This window comes from Eptatretus burgeri, chromosome 15 (genome assembly GCF_056783735.1).
Source record: "Eptatretus burgeri isolate ZD-2024b chromosome 15, Ebu_testis_v1, whole genome shotgun sequence".
Classification (NCBI taxonomy): domain Eukaryota; kingdom Metazoa; phylum Chordata; class Myxini; order Myxiniformes; family Myxinidae; genus Eptatretus; species Eptatretus burgeri.
In genome coordinates, this window is record NC_140975.1 from 3,943,840 (window position 1) to 3,962,626 (window position 18,787).

General features: G+C 41.8%; 1 protein-coding gene across 5 annotated transcripts in view; it reads left to right on the plus strand.

Moving 5' to 3' along the window:
- The window catches only part of LOC147011346 (3-beta-hydroxysteroid sulfotransferase-like), a 90,736-nt gene that overhangs the window by 36,428 nt on the left and 35,521 nt on the right, over positions 1-18,787 (plus strand). Inside the window, exons 1-2 of one of the 5 annotated variants that reach the window (XM_085857826.1) lie at positions 8,009-8,216; positions 17,324-17,561. The exons of 1 other annotated variant lie outside the window; for it this stretch is intronic. In XM_085857826.1, the coding sequence (XP_085713952.1) occupies positions 17,510-17,561 (52 nt within the window). In that variant the 5' untranslated portion in view covers positions 8,009-8,216; positions 17,324-17,509. Of the gene's footprint in view, positions 1-7,990; positions 8,217-9,474; positions 9,581-9,612; positions 9,739-17,323; positions 17,562-18,787 lie in introns of those variants that run through there. 3 more of the 5 variants (XM_085857821.1, XM_085857822.1, XM_085857828.1) reach the window with 3 other exon arrangements.

An 18,787-nucleotide genomic window follows, 5' to 3' on the forward strand; every position in this document is an offset into this window, starting at 1 on the left:
TTTTTGTGTAAAAATAACACGTAGTTCTCTTTTTTGTGTAAAAATAACGAGTTCTTTTTTGTGGAAAAATAACAAGGAGTTCTCTTTTTAGTGTGAAAATAACACGTAGTTCTCTTTTTTGGGTATAAATAACATGTAGTTCTCTTTTTAGTGTAAAAATAACAAGGAGTTGTCCTTTTTTGTGTGAAAATACAACGGAGTTCTCTTTTTTGTGTGAAAATAACACGGAGTTCTCTTTTTTGTGTATAGATAACACGTAGTTCTCTTTTTTGTGTAAAAATAACATGGAGTTCTCTTTTTCGTGTGAAAATAACATGGAGTTCTCTTTTTTGTGTATAAATAACACGTAGTTCTCTTTTTTGTGTAAAAATAACATGGAGTTCTCTTTTTTGTGTAAAAATGACGGAGTTCTTTTTTGTGTAAAAATAACAGAGTTGTCTTTTTTGTGTATAAATAACACGTTGTTCTTTTTTGTGTAAAAATAACAAGGAGTTCTCTTTTTTGTGTATCAATAACACGTAGTTCTCTTTTTTGTGTAAAAATAACACGTTCTCTTTTTTGTGTAAAAATGACATGGAGTTCTCTTTTTTGTGTGAAAATAACACGGACCTCTCTTTTTAGCATGAAAATATCACGGAGTACTCTGTTTTGTATATAAATAACATGTAGTTCTCTTTTTAGTGTAAAAATAACAAGGAGTTCTCCTTTTTGTGTAAAAATAACACGGCGTTCTCTTTTTAGTGTGAAAATAACATGGAATTCTCTTTTTTGTGTATAAATAACACGTAGTTCTCTTTTTTGTGTATAAATAACACGTAGTTCTCTTTTTCCTGTAAAAATAACAAGGAGTTCTCCTTTTTTGTGTGAAAATAACACGGAGTTCTCTTTTTAGTGTGAAAATAACATGGAGTTCTCTTTTTTGTGTATAAATAACACGTAGTTCTCTTTTTCGTTTATAGATAACACGGAGTTCTCTTTTTTGTGTAAAAATAACATGGAGTTCTCTTTTTTGTGTATGAATAACACGTAGTTCTTTTTTGTGTAAAAATAACAAGGAGTTCTTTTTTGTGTAAAAATAACACGGAGTTCTCTTTTTCGTGTGAAAATAACACAGAGTTCTCTTTTTAGTGTATTAATTACACGTAGGTCTTTTTTGTGTAAAAATAACACGGAATTCTCTTCTTTGTGTTTAGTAACACGTAGTTCTCTTTTTTGTGTAAAAATGACATGGAGTTCTCTTTTTTGTGTGAAAATAACACAGAGTTCTCTTTTTAGTGTATTAATTACACGTAGGTCTTTTTTGTGTAAAAATAACACGGAATTCTCTTCTTTGTGTTTAGTAACACGTAGTTCTCTTTTTTGTGTAAAAATGACATGGAGTTCTCTTTTTTGTGTGAAAATAACACGGAGTTCTCTTTTTTGTCTAAAAATAAGAAGGAGTTCTCCTTTTTTGTGTAAAAATAACACGGAGTTCTCTTTTTAGTGTGAAAATAACATGGAGTTCTCTTTTTTGTGTAAAAATAACAAGGAGTTCTCTTTTTTGTGTATAAATGACACATCGTTCTCTTTTTTGTGTAAAAATAACAGGGAGTTTTCTTTTTTGTGTAAAAATAACAAGGAGTTCTCCTTTTTTGTGCAAAAATAACATGGAGTTCTCTTTTAAGTGTGAAAATAAAACGGAGTTCTCTTTTTTGGGATAAAATTAAATGTAGTTCTCTTTTTTGTGTAAAAATAACAAGGAGTTCTTTTTTTGTGTATGAATAACACGTAGTTCTTTTTTGTGTAAAAATAACAAGAAGTTCTTTTTTGTGTAAAAATAATACGGAGTTATCTTTTTCGTGTGAAAATATCACATAGTTCTCTTTTTAGTGTATAAATAACACGGAGTTCTTTTTTGTGTAAAAATAACACGGAATTCTCTTCTTTGTGTATAAATAACACGGAGTTCTCTTTTTTGTGTAAAAATGACATGGAGTTCTCTTTTTCGTGTGAAAATAACACGGAGTTCTCTTTTTAGTGTGAAAATAACACGCAGTTCTCCTTTTTTGTGTAAAAATAAGACGGAGTTCTCTCTTTTGTGTGAAAATAACACAGAGTTCTCTTTTTTGTGTAAAAATAACAAGGAGTTCTCATTTTTTGTGTAAAAATAACACGGAGTTCTCTTTTTCATGTGAAAATAACACGGAGTTCTCACTTTGGTGTGAAAATAACACGGAGTTCTCACTTTGGTGTGAAAATAACACGGAGTTCTCTTTTTTGTGTAAAAATAACAAGGAGTTCTCTTTTTAGCGTGAAAGTAACACGGAGTTCTCTTTTTTGTGCAAAAATAACACGGAGTTCTCTTCTTTGTGTAAAAATAACACGGAGTTCTCTTTTTCGTGTGAAAATAACACATAGTTCTCTTTTTAGTGTATAAATAACACGTAGTTCTTTTTTGTGTAAAAAATAACACTGAATTCTCTTCTTTGTGTATAAATAACACGTAGTTCTCTTTTTTGTGAAAAAATGACATGGAGTTCTCTTTTTAGTGTGAAAATAACACGGAGTTATCTTTTTTGTGTAAAAATAACAAGGAGTTCTCCTTTTTTGTGTAAAAATAACAAGGAGTTCTCCTTTTTTGTGTAAAAATAACACGGAGTTCTCTTTTTCGTGTGAAAATAACACGGAGTTCTCTCTTTAGTGTGAAAATAACACTGAGTTCTCTTTTTTGTGTAAAAATAACAAGGAGTTCTCCTTTTTTGTGTAAAAATAATACGGAGTTCTCTTTTTCGTGTGAAAATAACACGGAATTCTCTTTTTTCTGCAAAAATAACACAGAGTTCTCTTCTTTGTGTAAAAATAACACAGAGTTCTCTTTTTACTGTGAAAATAACATGTGGTTCTCTTTTTTGTGTATTGATAACACGTTGTTCTTTTTTGTGTAAAAATAACACGGAGTTCTCTTCTTTGTGTATAAATAACACGGAGTTCTCTTTTTCGTGTGAAAGTAACACGGAGTTCTCTTTTTTGTGCAAAAATAACACAGAGCTCTCTTCTTTGTGTAAAAATAACACGGAGTTCTCTTTTTACTGTGAAAATAACATGTGGTTCTCTTTTTTGTGTATAGATAACACGTTGTTCTTTTTTGTGTAAAAATAACACGGAGTTCTCTTTTTCGTGTGAAAGTAACACGGAGTTCTCTTTTTACTGTGAAAATAACATGTGGTTCTCTTTTTTGTGTATAAATAACACGTTGTTCTTTTTTGTGTAAAAATAACACGGAGTTCTCTTCTTTGTGTAAAAATAACAAGGATTTCTCATTTTTTGTGTATAAATAACACGTAGTTCTCTTTTTTGTGTGAAAATAACACGGAGTTCCTTTTTTGTGTATAAATAACACGTAGTTCTCTTATTCGTGTAAAAATAACAAGGAGTTCTTTTTTGTGTAAAAATAACACGGAGTTCTCTTCTTTATGTAAAAATAACACGGAGTTCTCTTTTTCGTGTGAAAATAACACATAGTTCTCTTTTTAGTGTATTAATAACACGTAGTTCTTTTTTGTGTAAAAATAACACGGAATTCTCTTTTGCGTATAAATAACACGTAGTTCTCTTTTTTGTGTTAAAATGACACGGAGTTCTCTTTTTTGTGTAAAAATAACACGGAGTTCTCTTTTTAGTGTGAAAATAACACGGAGTTCTCTTTTTTGTGTAAATAACACGGAGTACTCTGTTTTGTATATAAATAACATGTAGTTCTCTTTTTAGTGTAAAAATAACAAGGAGTTCTCCTTTTTGTGTAAAAATAACACGGAGTTCTCTTTTTAGTGTGAAAATAACATGGAATTCTCTTTTTTGTGTATAAATAACACGTAGTTCTCTTTTTTGTGTATAAATAACACGTAGTTCTCTTTTTCCTGTAAAAATAACACGGAGTTCTCTTTTTACTGTGAAAATAACATGTGGTTCTCTTTTTTGTGTATAAATAACACGTTGTTCTTTTTTGTGTAAAAATAACACGGAGTTCTCTTCTTTGTGTAAAAATAACAAGGATTTCTCATTTTTTGTGTATAAATAACACGTAGTTCTCTTTTTTGTGTGAATAACACGGAGTTCTCTTTTTTGTGTAAAAATAACAAGGAGTTCTTTTTTGTGTAAAAATAACACGGAGTTCTCTTTTTAGTGTGAAAATAACAAGGAGTTCTCTTTTTTGTGTATAAATAACACGTAGTTCTCTTTTTCATGAATAGATAACACAGCGTTCTCTTTTTACTGTGAAAATAACACGTGGTTCTCTTTTTGGTGTGAAAATAACACGCAGTTCTCTTTTTTTGTGTAAAAATGACACGGAGTTCTCTTTTTACTGTGAAAATAACACGTGGTTCTCTTTTTTGTGTATAAATAACACGGAGTTCCTTTTTTGTGTATAAATAACACGTAGTTCACTTATTCGTGTAAAAATAACAAGGAGTTCTCCTTTTTTGTGTGAAAATAACACGGAGTTCTCTTTTTAGTGTGAAAATAACATGCAGTTCTCTTTTTTGCATATAAATAACACATAGTTCTCTTTTTCGTGTATAGATAACACGGAGTTCTCTTCTTTGTGTTTAAATAACACGGAGTTCTTTTTTTTGTGTAAAAATGACATGGAGTTCTCTTTTTACTGTGAAAATAACACGGAGTTCTCTTTTTACTGTGAAAATAACACGTGGTTCTCTTTTTTGTGTATAAATAACACGGAGTTCCTTTTTTGTGTATAAATAACACGTAGTTCACTTATTCGTGTAAAAATAACAAGGAGTTCTCCTTTTTTGTGTGAAAATAACACGGAGTTCTCTTTTTAGTGTGAAAATAACATGCAGTTCTCTTTTTTGCATATAAATAACACATAGTTCTCTTTTTCGTGTACAGATAACACGGAGTTCTCTTCTTTGTGTTTAAATAACACGGAGTTCTTTTTTTGTGTAAAAATGACATGGAGTTCTCTTTTTACTGTGAAAATAACACGGAGTTCTCTTTTTACTGTGAAAATAACACGTGGTTCTCTTTTTTTTGTGCAAAAATAATACGGAGTTCTCTTTTTCGTGTGTAAATAACAAGGATTTCTCATTTTTTGTGTATAAATAACACGTAGTTCTCTTTTTTGTGTGAAAATAACACGGAGTTCCTTTTTTGTGTATAAATAACACGTAGTTCTCTTATTTGTGTAAAAATAACAAGGAGTTCTCCTTTTTTGTGTGAAAATAACACGGAGTTCTCTTTTTTGTGTAAAAATAACAAGGAGTTCTTTTTTGTGTTAAAAATAACAAGGAGTTCTCTTTTTAGTGTGAAAATAACACGGAGTTCCTTTTTTGTGTATAAATAACACGTAGTTCTCTTATTCGTGTAAAAAATAACAAGGAGTTCTCCTTTTTTGTGTGAAAATAACACGGAGTTCTCTTTTTAGTGTGAAAATAACATGCAGTTCTCTTTTTTGCATATAAATAACACATAGTTCTCTTTTTCGTGTATAGATAACACGGAGTTCTCTTCTTTGTGTTTAAATAACACGGAGTTCTTTTTTTTTGTGTAAAAATGACATGGAGTTCTCTTTTTACTGTGAAAATAACACGGAGTTCTCTTTTTACTGTGAAAATAACACGTGGTTATCTTTTTTGTGTATAAATAACACGGAGTTCCTTTTTTGTGTATAAATAACACGTAGTTCACTTATTCGTGTAAAAATAACAAGGAGTTCTCCTTTTTTGTGTGAAAATAACACGGAGTTCTCTTTTTAGTGTGAAAATAACATGCAGTTCTCCTTTTTGCATATAAATAACACATAGTTCTCTTTTTCGTGTACAGATAACACGGAGTTCTCTTCTTTGTGTTTAAATAACACGGAGTTCTTTTTTTGTGTAAAAATGACATGGAGTTCTCTTTTTACTGTGAAAATAACACGGAGTTCTCTTTTTACTGTGAAAATAACACGTGGTTCTCTTTTTTTTGTGCAAAAATAATACGGAGTTCTCTTTTTCGTGTGTAAATAACAAGGATTTCTCATTTTTTGTGTATAAATAACACGTAGTTCTCTTTTTTGTGTGAAAATAACACGGAGTTCTCTTTTTTGTGTAAAAATAACAAGGAGTTCTTTTTTGTGTTAAAAATAACAAGGAGTTCTCTTTTTAGTGTGAAAATAACACGGAGTTCCTTTTTTGTGTATAAATAACACGTAGTTCTCTTATTCGTGTAAAAAATAACAAGGAGTTCTCCTTTTTTGTGTGAAAATAACACGGAGTTCTCTTTTTAGTGTAAAAATAACATGGAGTTCTCTTTTTTGTGTATGAATAACACGTAGTTCTTTTTTGTGTAAAAATAACAAGGAGTTCTTTTTTGTGTTAAAAATAACAAGGAGTTCTCTTTTTAGTGTGAAAATAACACGGAGTTCCTTTTTTGTGTATAAATAACACGTAGTTCTCTTATTCGTGTAAAAAATAACAAGGAGTTCTCCTTTTTTGTGTGAAAATAACACGGAGTTCTCTTTTTAGTGTAAAAATAACATGGAGTTCTCTTTTTTGTGTATGAATAACACGTAGTTCTTTTTTGTGTAAAAATAACAAGGAGTTCTTTTTTGTGTAAAAATAACATGGAGTTCTCTTCTTTGTGTAAAAATAACACGGAGTTCTCTTTTTCGTGTAAAAATAACAAGGAGTTCTCCTTTTTTGTGTGAAAATAACACGGAGTTCTCTTTTTAGTGTGAAAATAACATGGAGTTCTCTTTTTTGTGTAAAAATAACACGTTGTTCTCTTTTTTTTGTGTAAAAATGACATGGAGTTCTCTTTTTTGTGTGAAAATAACACGGAGTTCTCTTTTTTGTCTAAAAATAACGAGTTCTCCTTTTTTGTGTAAAAATAACACGGAGCTCTTTTTAGTGTGAAAATATCACGGAGTTCTCTTTTTTGTGTATAAATAACATGTAGTTCTCTTTTTAGTGTAAAAATAACAAGGAGTTGTCCTTTTTTGTGTAAAAATAACACGGAAATCTCTTTTTGGTGTGAAAATAACATGGAGTTCTCTTTTTTGTGTAAAAATAACAAGGAGTTCTCTTTTTTTGTGTATAAATAACACGTAGTTCTCTTTTTTGTGTAAAAATAACAAGCAGTTCTCCTTTTTTGTGTAAAAATAACACGGAGTTCTCTTTTTCGTGTGAAAATAACATGGAGTTCTCTTTTTTGTGTATAAATAACACGGAGTTCTCTTTTTTGTGTAAAAATAACAAGGAGTTCTCCTTTGTGTGAAAATAACACGGAGTTCTCTTTTTAGTGTGAAAATAACATGGAGTTCTCTTTTTTGTGTAAAAATAACACGTTCTCTTTTTTTTGTGTAAAAATGACATGGAGTTCTCTTTTTTGTGTGAAAATAACGAGTTCTCCTTTTTTGTGTAAAAATAACACGGAGCTCTTTTTAGTGTGAAAATATCACGGAGTTCTCTTTTTTGTGTATAAATAACATGTAGTTCTCTTTTTAGTGTAAAAATAACAAGGAGTTGTCCTTTTTTGTGTAAAAATAACACGGAAATCTCTTTTTGGTGTGAAAATAACATGGAGTTCTCTTTTTTGTGTAAAAATAACAAGGAGTTCTCTTTTTTTGTGTATAAATAACACGTAGTTCTCTTTTTTGTGTAAAAATAACAAGGAGTTCTCCTTTTTTGTGTAAAAATAACACGGAGTTCTCTTTTTCGTGTGAAAATAACATGGAGTTCTCTTTTTGTGTATAAATAACACGAGTTCTCTTTTTTGTGTAAAAATAACACGGAGTTCTCTTTTTAGTGTGAAAATAACACTGATTTCTCTTTTTTGTGTGAAAATAACACGGAGTTCTCTTTTTGGGGTGAAAATAACACGGTGTTCTCTTTTGTGTTTTTGGGCTGAACTATTTTGCACTGTGTGCTGGTAATAGAGGCATTGCATCAGCGGCACCCGCAGCCAATGATGCTACCCACAGCCTTGTGCTGCATATAAAGGAGGGGGAGGTGATTCGACTTTTATCCTTGTACCGTGTCCACATACTCTCCACCACTCCACCATGCCATTTGACGAAGCGTCCAATTTCAATGTCGGAGATGGTCGACCTTCTCTCTTACCTTTCCGTGGAATTTACGTGATGCAAGGGATATTCAAGGAGGAAACTCTCATGGAGCTCGAGCACTTTGATGTTCTACATGATGATGTGTTTATCATCTCCTATCCCAAGTCTGGTGAGCACATGTGCAAAGTTGGTGCATTTCTCAGGTGGTGAGGTGCATGCTTTGTGTGGATATTCGAGTGTTTAAAAAGACAAACATTTGCCTGAATAATTTTTAAAAACAAATTTTTATTTCATGACATTAGCATGACATTGTTGCCTGGAAGAAGGCTCTGGAACAAAAAGCTCTGGTTTAAACTTTAAAGCTTTTATCCTCGAGTTGAGTTGGAGGAGGAAAGGGTGGGCTTAAGAGAGGATTATATGCAAGCTTGCAGGGAGTTTTAGCATTTACAGTTTGTGAATAATAATTAGAAAGCATCTGAGAATGCAAAGCCCATCCGCATCCGCTTTGTATTGAGACATTATTCCGTATGCTAAACACGGCAAGAACGGCTAAAAACATATAGAAAAAAACTTGACGATTTTAGACGACCTTGACCTTGATGACGATATGCGTCAGTGACCCAATATGCAAAACCTGCTCAAATTTAACGTCATTCAGATGAAAATTGACGATTTTATGCAACCTTTGACCTTTTGATGTAAAAAAAACAATCGGCTTCCAGCTTTTGACTGGTGAACAAATTCAGTGACTCAATGGGCAAATTCTTAAAATTTCGGGTCAATCAGATGAAAATTTATGATTTTGTGACATGACCTTTGACGCTGACCAAATTATGAATTTGTCTTCTCTGTATTCTCAGAGTAAAGCTTTGTTGAAAATTGATGACAAAAGCTAAAAAAAAAAAAAGTTACGGTTCAGAGAAACAGAAGATGGCAGCGGGAGAGAGGTGGCACGATTTGCTGATCATGCCGCCCCCTCTCACTTGGGATGGAGGGAACTGAGGGCCACGTTGGAATCAACATTTTAGAGGGCATTGGGGACCGAGCCAAAAACGACAGCTTACATGGTATGAGATGTGCACGAGGTACCCGGTATCATCTCGTCCGATGTGTTTGTGGCACGGCCTGGTCCTGCAGCTTGGTGAGACTTGTTGGCCCCGTGCTACCAGGAGAAAAGTTCCAAGCTTTTGTGTACTCCTCTTGAAAAGTTCCTGCTGTTGAGGATGACAGAGGCCAGCTTTGTGGTGTCATGGATCATGACAAATACAATGACTTCCATGTGGGTGAGAGCCATGCTTTGGATGGCAGCTTTGATGGGGCACGGGGGCTGCGCATGTGGTGCCTGGAGTTGAAGCCGATCGATGTGCATGTGGGTCACGGTCTGGCATCCTCACCTTGCTTCCTGGGATCAAGGGGGGAGGGGAGGAGGGACCGCGCATGCCCTGGAAGCCATGCGGGAGGTCGATCTACATCTACGTCGTCGGGGAGGTCACGTGGATATACATCTTCGTCACTTTGGGGAGGAAAAGAGGGGTGAGGAGGCGGAGCATGGACAAAGGAAACAGCTTGGTCCATAAGCCGTGGTTCCTTGTTGTGGTGAATAGGGATGCTTTAGGACCAGGGAAGGCTCCGTTTAACCTTAGAGACTCGCGAGTGGAGATGACCGGTGGCGGCAGCGCACACACACATGAGTAAATCGTAATTACGCATACACGTGCATGAATGTAATTTATACGTGACGAATTGCACTTGTTATATACACACATGTCATACATATTACACACATGTTAGATACACATGTTATGCATGATATTACATATTAAAAACACACCTTATACATGACATATTGCACATGTTATATATACACACTTGTTATGCATGACATATTACATACACACATTATGTATGACATTATACATGTTCTATACACATGTTATGCATGACATATTACATACACACATTATGTATGACATTATACATGTTCTATACACATGTTATGCATGACATATTACATACACACATTATGTATGACATTATACATGTTCTATACACATGTTATGCAGGACATATTACATAAATACACACATTATGTATGACATAATGTTACATACAAACATGTTATGCATGACATATTACATGTTTTAGACACAAGTTATATGTGACATTCCACATGGTATATACACATGTTATGCACGACATATTGTTGTGGCCGGGGCTCGGGGGCGATGAACGACCACCAGGTGGAGTAGTGGAGTTGTCTCTCACAGAACACCCGGAATTTAGGTCATGACTTTTGGACAACTCCGAAAGGTCACGGGTCACTAAGAGGACCATGGTCGCCAATATTTCGACGACGTGAGGTAGGGTCCACTTGTCTAATTCCAATTTACCTTAGTACTCACGCCGTCCAACGACCGGGAAACCACACCCTCGGCCGACTTTGTCCGAATCGAATCGCTATCACAGACTCGGATCCGGCGTAACCGAGCGGAAGTTACCAAAGCCGCACCGACCAAATGAACAATTTACGACACGAACGGCTTTACTATTTCTCAACATGCACCTTGCTAGGCCAATGAGACAAAGCACAGAAAATGAGCTGGTACATTTAACAGGGGTTTATTTATAACAATAATCGGGGAGGGGACACACAGAGCAGAGTTATCACGAATAACGAAATGTAATGAACAAGGCACTTAACGATTCTACTTACACAGACTGGTGCCACACACACACACACACACACACACACACACACACACACACACACACACACACACACACGCACACGCACACGCACACGCACACGCACACACACACACACACACGCACGCACACACACACGAAACTGGACCCCGTGGGTCTTTATTCGGTAGAGCCGGGCCGGGGTACCTTCCCGCGTCATGTGGTCACACCGACTCCGAACCACCACGGTGGGACTCGAACCCATGACCCGAAGTCCACGGCCCACGTCCCCGGCAGCTCAGCCACCACCACCATGAGAATCCACTGCAAAGAGCCGCAGACGATGACCGAGACCAAGACACCACCACCGCAGATGCTCAGCAGTCACCACGATCACTGCTCTTCGGTCACCACCACCACGGTGAGCCACCGCACAGGACCGCAGAACGCTCGAACCACGACCGCAGACCAAGCCAATCGTCACAATCACTCTTCTCTCTTGAGGTGGGAGTGGTTTCTTTCCTCGCCACTCGCCTCTTCATTGGACGGTCCCATCGCGCGATCTGCTGGCCGTCCCTCACAGGACAGGCCCACGGTAGGCGGGACAACTCCCACCTTTCTGGGGCAGAGTCGGATCTGAGGTGATGGAGGCTCCGCCCACGCCTTCAGCCAAAAACACGTGGGCAATGGCGACCGGGTTGAGTGAGGGTGGTATTGTTGTTGTTGTTGTAGTAAAAACTTCCCAAGTTATGGCCATTTATTTACCAAACCAATGACAGAACACGTTGCTGCGTAGGCGTGGCCGTTGGGGAAGAGATCCTCAGTTACCAATGACAGGACACGTTTAGGCGTGGCCGTTGGGGTAGAGATCCTCAGCCGCGTTCCCCATTACGGATTACAACGTACGGACTTCCGGATAGTGATGACTTACTGTATTGAAATAATTTCTCGATTTCTTATGCGCATTTATAGATTAACACAATGCCCCAATCCAGTCGTCGTTTACGAGAGCGAAGGAATAGCCTGTGTGTTTGAGTTTTTTGGGGGGGTTTGCACGTACGGCCACGCACGTACGGGCACGCGAGATCGAAGGAACGGCCTGTGTGGTTGTTGTTTCTGGTATGCGGTTTCAAAGTTTTTTTTTTTTGGTGTGCATGTACGGCCACGCACGTACGGGCACGCTAGAGCGAAGGAACGGCCTGTGTGGTTGTTGTTTCTGGCACGTGGTTTGAAAGTTTTTTTTTGTTGTTGTTTTTTTTGGCACGTACGGGCACGTACTAGTTTTACATAAATACACACATTATGAATGACATTATATTTGTTATATACACACGTTATGTATGACATATTGCATATTATAAACATGTAATACGTGACATTCCACGTGTTGCATATACATGCAATGCATGATATATTGTTGTGGGGCCGGGTGTCGGCGGCGAGCACGACCGCAAGATGGAGCAGCAGAGTCGGCTCCACCAAACACCCGGAATTTATAGGTCGTCACCCCAGATAACTCCGGAGCCGACGGGTCCCTTATTGGACAGAAGATCGCCAATAGGTCGACGGCGTGGGATAGGGTCGATTGCCAAATTCAATTTACCGAAATACCCTCGTCGTCCAAACTACCGGGGAAATTCACCCTCGGCGGAGCTCGAGCGGAACGAGCCGTTGGCGTGCTGGAACCGTGCGTAGCCCGAGTGGATGGTTACAGAGGTCCGTCGGTCCAAATGCACAATTTGCTGCTTCCCAATTTCCCAACACGCACCGTGCTAAACCAACGAAAGAAACACAGAAACGAGCTGAAACATTTAACAGGGGATTTATTTAAAATGGAGGGGAAGGGAACACACAAAGAGCAGAGTTATCCGATGATAAGAAATGCAGTCAATGTACAAGCAAAAGCACTTATACAGTTGCTACTTAAAGACGGGTCCACACACACACACACACACACACACACACACACACACACACACACACACACACACACACACACACACACACACACACACACACACGGACCCGTCGGGTCTTTATTGAATTCCTCCAGCTCGAGGACAGGTGAGCTAGAGACCAGAGCCTGTGCTTGGACCTGTCCACCTCGTATGGTGTTCGACGATCCGGCTCAGCGGGACTCGAACCTGCAATACGATGCCGCTCCAAGCACCAGGTACCGCGCTCTCCAACCGGCCACGCACCAATCGACCAAGGCCAAAGAGAAGATCAGAGGCGACGATGATCCAGCTCGACTGGACTCGAACCCGCAACACAATGATGACCACCACGATGACTACCACGACCTCTTTACCACTACGACGATCTCCACCACCTCGATCCTTTTTACCACCACCCTATCCAGCCTGGCGTTTCTTACATTCCTTTTTCCTCCGAGGTGAGCAAATCGCCGTCTGAGGCTCTCCACCCTCATTGGACGGCGCGTCGTGGGAAAAAAAAAATCGCTCTCTGTGGCCATCTCAACCCCCATTGGCCAGGGTGCTGTGTGAAGGTCGGTCTCTGTGACAATCTCAATCCCATTGGCCGGGGTGCCGTGAGAAAGTCGCTCTCTGTGGCCTGATTTGACAAGCGGCACGCCTCTGCCATCCTGGGCAGAGTCCCAGTCTGAGGCGATGGAAATCTCCGCCCATGTACGTGGCCGAATGCACCTGGGTAATGGCGTCGGTGTGTGAAGTGGAGTGAAGGAGGTTTGTTGTAAACGAATCTCCGCAGCGCACACATGTAATTCCCGTTAGACACAGGTAGGGGGCCCTAATTATAAACACACACTTACCGATATAACTGTTCTATAAGGACCTGGGTGGAGGAGCTCCTTGTGAGCCAACGGCCATCCATATCTAGTGCCCAACTGTGTCTGCGGACGTCCTCCTGCAGTTGGATTACTTTTTTTATTTGGAGGTTGGTGGCAGGATTTGCACTCCGGCCACCGTAAAACCCTTCATTCCGCAAAACGCAAAAACGCAAAAAAATCTGCAAACCCACTCCGTGGGAGTACCTCCTGTGCAGCTTCCCTTCGCAGGGCAGCTCACCGGATGACGGGATTGGGACAAAGCCTTCGGGACCCCCAATCTTTGATGATAGGAGGGAAACCACAGGGTAACATCCCTGGGTCAGATTGCGGGAGTGTCGGAGTGGTGCTGAGGTGTCGTCCACCAGACGGCGGTCCCCTTGGGTTAACCTGAGGCGGTCCCTTCGGGTGGGTGCCTGGAATGTCCTATCCCTAAGAGAGGATGATCACCTGCCTCTGTTATCATCTGAGCTCAAGCATTTGGACATCGGGATTTCAGCTCTCTCTGAGGTTCGGAGACCGGATTGCGGCGAGATAATGGTGGGTGGTTACACCTACTATTGGTCTGGTCGCTCTGATGGTTACCATACCCAAGGAGTTGCTGTAGCTGTGTCCAATAAGCTGACTCCAATGATAATTGAGGTAACACTGGTCAATGAGTGTATTATGAGATGAAGCATTCGTCACTCCTTAGGTGTCATTTCCCTGGTCTCTGTTTGTGCTCCGACTGAGGCGAGTGATCTCACCGTAAAGGATGCATTCTACACCATGCTGGAGTCTGTGGTTGATCAGTGCCCCAGACGAGATATACTTCTAGTCTTGGGGGATTTCAATGCATCGACTGCAACTGATAGGGATGGTTATGAGGTGTGTGTTGGTCCCCATGGGTCAGGAACTATGAACCAGAATAGCACGAAGTTCCTTGACTTTGCAAGAAGTCATGGACTTCGTGTGGCTGGTTCATGGTTTCAGCGCCCACAAGCTCATCGCTGGACTTGGTATTCCAACGCTGGCGGTGTGGCAAAAGAGATTGACCATGTCCTCATTGACGGTCGTTGGAGGATGATCCAGAACTGCAGGGTCGACCGGAGTGCTCAGTTCCTCAATACTGACCACAGGCTTGTTGTAGCAACTCTAAAGCTGCACCTTAAATCCTGGAGAATGGTACCATCCCAGCCTAGGCTGGATGTTGGCAAGCTCAGGGATGAGAGAGTAGCTGAGGAGTTTGCAAACAGGCTGAGTGGACATTTGGGGGGTCTGGGTGCTTTGGGGGGTCCTGAAGAGTTGTGGAGTGCCTTCAAGACCACCGTCCTTGATGTTGCCGGTTGATGTCTTGGAACTCACCACAGGGCAAAGAAGAATTTTATCTCTCAAGGGACACTGGATACGATTGACCAGAGTCGCAGGGCCAGGCTGAACGGCAGAGCCGAGCTGTTCAGGGAGCTGAGGAATAAAACTGTACGTGCACTGAGGGTGGACAAGGAGGCCTATGTGCGAGTAATCTGTGAGGGGGTAGAGCATCACCTGTGGACAGGTGATTCTCGTCCCGCTTACAGGGGAATTTGCGCATTGCGTTCATCCAAGCCCATCCCTCGGAGCACTGCAGTTAGAGCAGAGAGTGGTAGGCTCATGACAGAGGAGTCTGAAGTGAAGGCCCGCTGGGCCGGTTACTTTGAGTGGTTGTACCAGGCTGATCCCCAAGCTGTCGAGTTGGACGTCAAGGGTGTTACAATCTCTGTTGCTGACCCTCGAATCAACTGTGGTCCACCTTCGCTTGTGGAAACACGGGCTGCGGTGAACCGGTTGAAACGGGGCAAAGCTCCAGGGATCTGTGGCATCCATGCTGAACTTCTCAAGGCTGGTGGAATTGCTGCACTCGTGTCGTTGCATGCAGTTTTGTGCTCTGCCTGGAACACAGGCATCATCCCAACTGATTGGAAGAGGGGCCTTGTTATTCCTCTCTGGAAAGGGAAGGGTGATCGCCAAGACTGCAACAACTACCGAGGGGTGACGCTGCTCTCAGTGCCGGGCAAGGTCTTTGTTCGGCTAATTCTTGATAGGGTTCGCCACCATCTGCTTGAGCAGTCAGGCTTTACACCAAAGAGGTCAACGATTGACCGTATCCCTGCTCTTCGTGTCCTCACCGAACGCAGACGAGAGTTTCGGCAGGGGCTGCTTGCAGCCTATGTTGATCTCTGTAAAGCGTTCGATTCAGTGAATCGGGATGTCCTCTGGAGGATTCTTGGTCTTCGTGGGGTGCCACCAAAACTGATCGATCTGATGTCTGAACTCTACTCTGGCACTGGGAGTGCTGTGAAGTGTGGTGGTACCATCTCTGACTTATTTCCAGTTGTAACTGGAGTTTGTCAGGGGTGTGTACTGCCCCCCACACTTTTCAGCACTTGTTTGGACTGGATTTTCGGGAGGATGTCGGAGAGATCAAGCTGCGGTGCATCGTTTGGGAATGTCAAGATCTCGGACTTGATTTTGCACATGATGCAGTCATCTTTCCGGAGACTTTAGATATCCTTTTGGGGGCCCTCGAGGTGCTGAATGAGGAGTCGGAGCCGCAGGGATTACGGGTTTCTTGGGTCAAAACTCAGATCCAGGCTTTCGGTGACAACTTGGATGCTGCTGTCCTGTCTGTGCCTGTTTGTGGTGAGGATGTTGAGGTCGTGGAGACATTCACTTACCTTGGCAGTGATATTCATGTCTCTGCTGGCTGTGAGTCAAGGTCAATAGACGTCTGGGTCGGGCCTGGGGAGTCATGGATTCACTGGATCATGGGGTGTGGCGCTACCGGTACCTGTGTGGGAGGACGAAAGTCCGAGTCTTCAGGTCCTTGGTACTTCCAGTCTTGCTCTATGGATGCGAGACTTGGACTTGAACCAAGGACCTGAGACGGAGACTTAATTCCTTTGGTACCAGGTCTCTTCGGAGAATCCTTGGCTATCGCTGGTCGGATTTTGTGTCCAATGAGCGGTTGCTGAGAGAGACTCTGATGTATTTGTTACCTGCATGGTCCGTGAGCGTCAGTTGCGGCTGTATGGACATGTGGCTCGTTTTCCTGACGCTGATCCTGCTCACCAGATTCTCTCATCGAGGGGGTCTCATGAGTGGCGGAGGCCAGTGGGCCGACCACATGCCTCGTGGTTCCAGCAGGTTGACCATCATCTCAAGGAGATGGGGATGGGCCTGGCATCTGCCTGGGGGATGGCCAGACGGAGGCCCCTGGAGTACCGGCGGAAAGTGGATGCAGCAACGCGCTGTTCTGCCACATGCTCCCATACCTGACCTGAGGGACCTGAATGTTGAGTGCAGTCAGCTTCCAAATTCGTAACACTACCCCTTCCATTTTTACAGACTCGTCCCGAGTGGTCAAATTTTCGTGTGACCAGCATGTGTAAGTTCTCCCCTCGTACAATTTACCTTCGGATCCCTGAGTGCGACATTTTTTTATACATGTCCCAAAAATAAATAATCTAGTGCGCTGCGTAACTAAACTATCAGACTCACTCGGACAACTTAAATAAATTGCCGGCGCTCACACAAACAACAGGTGAGTTGCAAAATATTTACAATTTTACCTTATATATTTACACTTACCATGGCCCAGGACCTCTGATCTGTGGGGGAGGAGGGGGGGGGAAAGGGCACAACAATGTTAACTGTTTGTGTGGGTGAGTGCACAGCAGCTGAAAGTCAGTCGTCCTCAGGGCCTGCTCAAAAGGTCCCCCTTGTGTGTTTCAGTGAAGCTTCTTCTCTTTTTCTTTCCATACCCCCAGCTGCTGGAGGCAACTCACCCTAAGACGGCTGGCCATGCGGCGTCCCACAGGCCATTTGAAGTGGCCTTGATGCAAGAGGCTGCTCAATGCGGTCTTTGGCTCTTTTGGAAATGGATGGACACAAAACAACACGGAGATGATGAATGATGGGGCTGCCTGCGGGGCAGTTCTTGCAAAACACACTCGATGGTCCTGGTGCACATGATGATGGTGAACATGGGGGCAAATGCAGATCAGGGTAAGTAGGCATGGGGTTATGGCACAGGCAGGCAAATCGGGCATAGCAAGGCAAGGCAATGAGAACCAGGCGATGTAGCACAACACAGGCCGGCATATGAAGCTAGCCGGCCTCTAGTCTCGTTCCGTGAGCTTTGTGGAGGGAGTGCGGTGGTGCCGGCTGCTCTGGCAACGGGCTCGGGCCTAACCTACGGCCTCCCCCCAACCTATCGCCTTTGCCTGTCTCTGTCCATACCCACTCCCTTAATTTGCAACAAGAAAACAAATTTAGAGCCCTTTTTTTAATTTAAAATAATTGTTTGTCCCTAACCCCCTTTCTATCTTTGTCCCGCTAAGCTATCCTGTCAACCTTGCCTTCTCCCAACCCCTAAAATCCTTTTTGAAGGGGAATAAGGAAGAGGCTGGCATCCTCTCTCGAGGCCCAACAAAGCCTCAGAATAGCCTCCTGCAGATTTCAGCCATCTTACCAAGGTGGGTCCAGTGGCCTACGGAGAGTGAAGGGATGGATGGTGCGAAGTGGTCCACGTTTCCTATCTATCCTATCCTTTTTTAAACTTTAAACTACCCCAGGGCTTTTCCATACGCCTTTTCCATACGGGCAACCATGATTCCCATCACCTGTGTTGGTGTCCATTATGAATTTGGGCCCTGCCTGCAAATTTTCACTCGTGCCCTTGCACAATTTCATGGCTGGGCAGCGTGGCTCACTTGGCAGGGATTTCCCTCCTGCCGGACTCTAACTACGGCACCCTCGGACCCTGAGGCTGTATCCGAGCCTACCTGCTCCGTATGAACGCGGGGGGGGGGGGGGGTGCCCTTCCCGGCGTTGCCCCCCTCCAATGCCTACGTGGCATTTTGGCGCTATGGGTACCTTTCCGAGGGTCGCTCGTGCCCACTACACTATCCCGGTCCCTTGGACCCTTGGCCTACTCTGGCCGACTGTCCGGTGTGTGGGGTGCCCTCTCCTTAATACTCACCTTTCAACAGCCACACTCCCAGCCGGTTCATTGACTCCTGCACCCCTCCAAATGGGTTTCATGCCTTCATACACCACCAACAACAGAACGACCTCCTCTTGGTAAATTTGACGAGCCCACTAACTAACATTACACTGACCCCGGGGTCACTTGGGTGGGATTCACTCCTCCACCCACTCATTCATTCGCACCATGCATTCCACATTCGCTCTATTCACACTCTTGGGCCCGCTGACCCATACTCATTCAT